Source organism: Ananas comosus, linkage group 11, assembly GCF_001540865.1.
Source record: "Ananas comosus cultivar F153 linkage group 11, ASM154086v1, whole genome shotgun sequence".
Taxonomy (NCBI): domain Eukaryota; kingdom Viridiplantae; phylum Streptophyta; class Magnoliopsida; order Poales; family Bromeliaceae; genus Ananas; species Ananas comosus.
The window spans coordinates 10,834,920-10,839,477 of record NC_033631.1 but is presented as its reverse complement, the minus strand read 5'-3'; the positions used below and the strand labels follow the sequence as shown (position 1 = coordinate 10,839,477).

Genomic DNA, 4,558 nt, shown 5'->3' with positions numbered 1-4,558 from the left:
TTTCTTGCAGTTCCGCGTGGAACGGCATGCGAAACCACAATAGCCAAGCGGTGCGCTATCTATAGCCTGGGCGCAAAATGGATGACCTGATTAGTTGGAGATTTGCTGACCCAACAACAATAGCGAAGCGGTGCGCTATCTATAGCTTGAGCGCAAAATGGATAACCTGATTATTTGGAAATTTGATGGCCCAGATAGATTGCAGATTCCTTAGGCCCAAATTGATCTCTCTACTGGGTTTAGGCTGATCCAAATAAAAAGAGACTAATATTTTGTAAATTTTAATTATTAAAATTAAGATTCTAATTTTTTTAATTTTATTTTAAGTTTTCATCGAGTAGTAAGGTTGGTAATCTAACTTGCTGTTTGTACGTTAGCTCAGGTTCAACTCGTTAATAAACAAGTCGAATACAAACTGAATTTTTCAGCTCGATATTTTACGAGCTTTCAGCTCGTTTTATAAAACAAGTGAACACGAGCTACTCCGGCTCATTCGTGTTTGGCTCGTTTTCTCGTAGTGGGATACTCCGGCTCATTCGTGTTTGGCTCGTTTTCTCGTAGTGGGATAATAGGGACGTACGCGCAGAATTAAAATGAAATAAAATAAAAAATCTATGGCCGGATCAACAACCACAACTGGCCCAGTCCGATCCGACCCGGCTTATCTAACCCCGTTTGACTCGCTCTTGGTCTTAACGGAGTCACGGTTGATTCTCCACTGATTTTTTTATACTGAACCGGTCCGACACTTTGATATTCGAAGCGTCGCTTGAGCTACAAGTAGATCCGAATCCGATTCCCCAAGAAATCGGTTGGCTCACTCCATTTGTTTTTTTTTTTTTTTTTTTTATNTTAAAAATATGATTGTCTTGTAGTAAAGAAAGAGCTGTGCACATTGTAGCCATGCAAGGGTGGCAAATTATTTAACTCCATTTTTTTTTTTTTTTTTTTTTTTATACTTCTTCTTCTTCGTCCTCTCGATGTCTCCGATTAGGTCAACGAAGTGGTCGCGAATGGGGTTTAGGGTTTCGGATGTGAAGCAAAGTAGATCGCTTCTCTAGTTCCGTTGCCTCCTTGTTACTCGAGAATAAGTTGAATAGATGAAGGGGATCGGTGTCCTCTTCTTAATCGCCCTCGTGATTCCCCTCGTTGCATCTGAGGTGAGTGAGATTTGTTTTTCTTTATATAGTTAATTTAGATCTCTACTCAATGAGATAGTTCTTTTTTCTTTTTTTTTTGTAGAATTTAGTATATTCTACGAGCTTGTTCTTGTGATGAATCAGTGTGTTTTGGGGGGATTTTGTTTGTATTAGGCCAATTAAATTACGCAAAACTCATTTGTTTACATTTGCTTATGATGCATTCTATTGAGTAAAGGTCGCATCTTTACCGACATGGTTGTGGAATTTTTTTGATTCGCATTGTTTAAGTATCATATTCGAAGGAGGCTTAGTTGATCCATTTTAATGAGAAAAATATTGGTAGATTTTGTTTTAGATGGATAAAGTGCATTGATAGTTTTGTTGAATTCAGGGTGATTCCGATAGTTTCCCATCAACTACGAACAATGACACCATTGTTAAACATTCCAATGCGGCAGAGATGTCTCCGCCAGATCCGGTTGATGCGGGAGGAGAGAAAAAGCGTATAGAACAGGGCAAAGGATTGCAAAATGGTACTAAGAAAAATGATGAGAAGGATGATTCTAGTGAAAGTTCTCTTGAGAGGAAAGATCAGCCGGTGAAGGAGACGAAGGTTGAGGAAGATTCTGGGGAAGGGAGTTCAGATGGGAGCTTGGCGTCTAAGACGCAGCCGTTGAGGGACTCTTATGTTGAAGAGTGCGATCCGTCCAATAGATGCACTGATGAGAAGAAGAAGTTCATTGCTTGCTTAAGAGTCCCCGGACAAGGTACGGGATCAAGATTCAAGGCTTTTCGATAAGCTAGATTACCTTGTCCCTGTTTTTGGGAATGCCAAAAAGCATTTGGTTAATAGATAATGTGATTTGGAGAAAACTAAGTATGTGGTCAACCTCAGCATAGGTAATATACACTGCTTAGGTCTTGCTTGTTGATAGAACTTGCGGAAATCCTCGGATCAAATTATTACTCATGAAATTGTTCTCATAATACAAAATCAATTTTATGTCTAATTTTGAGGTACTGTAAGTTGTAGACTTGATGAGGGTAAACTTGTAATTAGATGGTATTCTTGTTTTAGCAGAAATAGTACCATAAAAAAGTAAAACTTATGTCAAAATCCTAGTTTTCAATAATTTTAACCAAAATATATATCTAAAGCTAATACTTCTGTATTCAATTCAGCAGAATGCTATTGTAAATTACAACTTGAGTGGATCAAGTGGTTCTTCTGGTATCTGCTTCCTTGCTTGCTCATGCGTACTCAACAATTTTTAATATGTTCGCTATACTTTATTTTAAAATGTGGCAGTATGATGGATTCCAAAGTTGCAAGCTGTACATCTTTCTATTTAGCTTTGTTTTGAATCTTTGTAATGCTTGAGCGTAATAAGATTACCTGCAATTCTTCTGCCAGATTCGCTAGATCTTTCACTTCTTATAGAGAACAGAGGAACAGGTTCTCTTGATGTTCACATCGTTGCCCCCGACTTTGTCACACTAGAGCAAGCTATAGTCCAGCTTCAAGCGAAGGAGAAGAAGAAGGTATTAATAGGAGATGGAGTTCATTACTTGCAAGTCTTAAATGGGTCATCATGTATAGTTGCATCATAAAATTGGTGGCTGCTTTTCTGTCTATATTACTTAAGGCCTGTTTGGTCTGAAAATCTTCTGAAGAGCTGGTTGTTGCATCAGAAGCTGCTTCAACTCGGAGTTTCTGTTTTTGGGCTCGAAAACATATTTTAGCTTTCTATTAGTGAAGCTTTGGATTTTTTTTGTCAACCAAACACATGAATAATACGGTCGGCCAGTTATTTTGGCTCTGTGATTGCTAGCCAGAAGTTTCTATTGAAATGTACACAAGACAGCATAACTATCTGAAATTTGGAGTTGACTATCTGAAAGTTATGTGTTGTCCTAAAAAATCTTCTCATTGGCCACATAAATTTATGTTTCCTATCAACTTAATGAACGAAGGCATCCATTCCGCATCCTACGGCAGCCTTTTTATTTGTGTCTTTTAGACTGTTCACATATCATCTGAAGTTTCTGAGTGGCTCATCATCAAGGCTTCTAACTGTTTGGCTTCTAACTGTTTTGCCCATTCTCTGAGATTCAGATTTCTGACATTAATCGGCTTAAATGAAGATTGTTTCCTGCATGAATCAGCCATTTTTTAATATATGTTGAATGCTAACCTTCTCACAATTGTTTTGAGGAACTTCCTTTAGATGACATATTACGTTTTGGATTTAAATTTTGCAGATCAATGTTTCTCTTCGTGATGGTGCAAATGATACCATGATAGTATTGAAAGCGGGGGAGGGGCAATGCAGCCTCAATCTGCGGAACACGCTCTCCGGTAATGCGAGAGAAACATCTAGGGTGTCCAGCTATATTAACCGGCGTACACGTGCAGCGTCGATATTTGTGTTTCTCGCTGCAGTTGGAATTATAGGATCGGCTTTGTTGTGCATCAAGTTCTGGAGGAGGAGGCCGCACTCTCATGAAGGCAGCTCCGCGTACCAGAAGGTGGACATGGCTCTGCCTGTTTCGAGTGGGGGGAAGAAGGAACCCGACCTGTCGGAATTGTGGGATAATAATTGGGGAGATGGTTGGGACGACGATGTGGAGGCGCCCATAACGCCGTCGAAACCCTCTTCGACTCCATCATCTAAAGGGCTCGCCTCACGGAGATCGGCAAAAGACGGTTGGAAAGATTAGCAAACTTGTTGGAGGGATAATCAAATACAATCCCTGAATTTTTTAGTTTCAAATTGGTTTTATTGTTATTTCCAAGTGACATCAAAATTCTTTTCTGGGAAAGCTGATACGAAATGTAAGGATACTATCACGACAATGTTTGCACTGAAAGGAATCTAAACTCTTCCCTTTTGCAGCCACTTTGTTTGATACTCGGGACATACGAATTAATATTCATTGCATTGCATCATTGCTTTTGTTTGTTTTAGAAGCAGCTCCTTACGGGGGTCGTTTGGTTGGATGTAGTCGTAAATGCAGTATAGTTAAAAATGCATGCAGTTAAAAATTCAGTAGTTGTAATTACATATAGTTTGTTTGGTTTTGTGTAGATACAACGGTTGCTGTTGCATTTTTTCTGTTTGGTAATTTGAAGTTGATAGTTGTATTTGTGAATCTTATCACCTCTTTAGATAGAGTAGAGATGTCAACGGGTCGGATTCGGGGTGAATTTTTAAAAACTCGAACCCGACTTCGAACCCGAACCCGACGGATTTTAAAAATTCATATACAAACCTGAACCCGACCAAAAATCCGAAACCGAATCCGAACCCGAACCCGAAAATTTAAACCCAAAATAATTATTTCTTTTTTCAATATTTCAAAACATATTATATTAAATCTAAATTTTTAAAATATAAATTTAAATATAACATCAA

The 4,558-nt window shown here is 38.6% G+C and overlaps 1 protein-coding gene across 1 annotated transcript; it reads left to right on the top strand.

The window, feature by feature from the left end:
* On the top strand, positions 937-4,090 carry LOC109717813. The gene is made up of 4 exons (XM_020243736.1): positions 937-1,160; positions 1,534-1,909; positions 2,557-2,684; positions 3,405-4,090. Exons 1-4 carry the CDS (start codon positions 1,101-1,103, stop codon positions 3,861-3,863), a joined length of 1,023 nt encoding a protein of 340 aa, XP_020099325.1. The 5' UTR covers positions 937-1,100; the 3' UTR covers positions 3,864-4,090.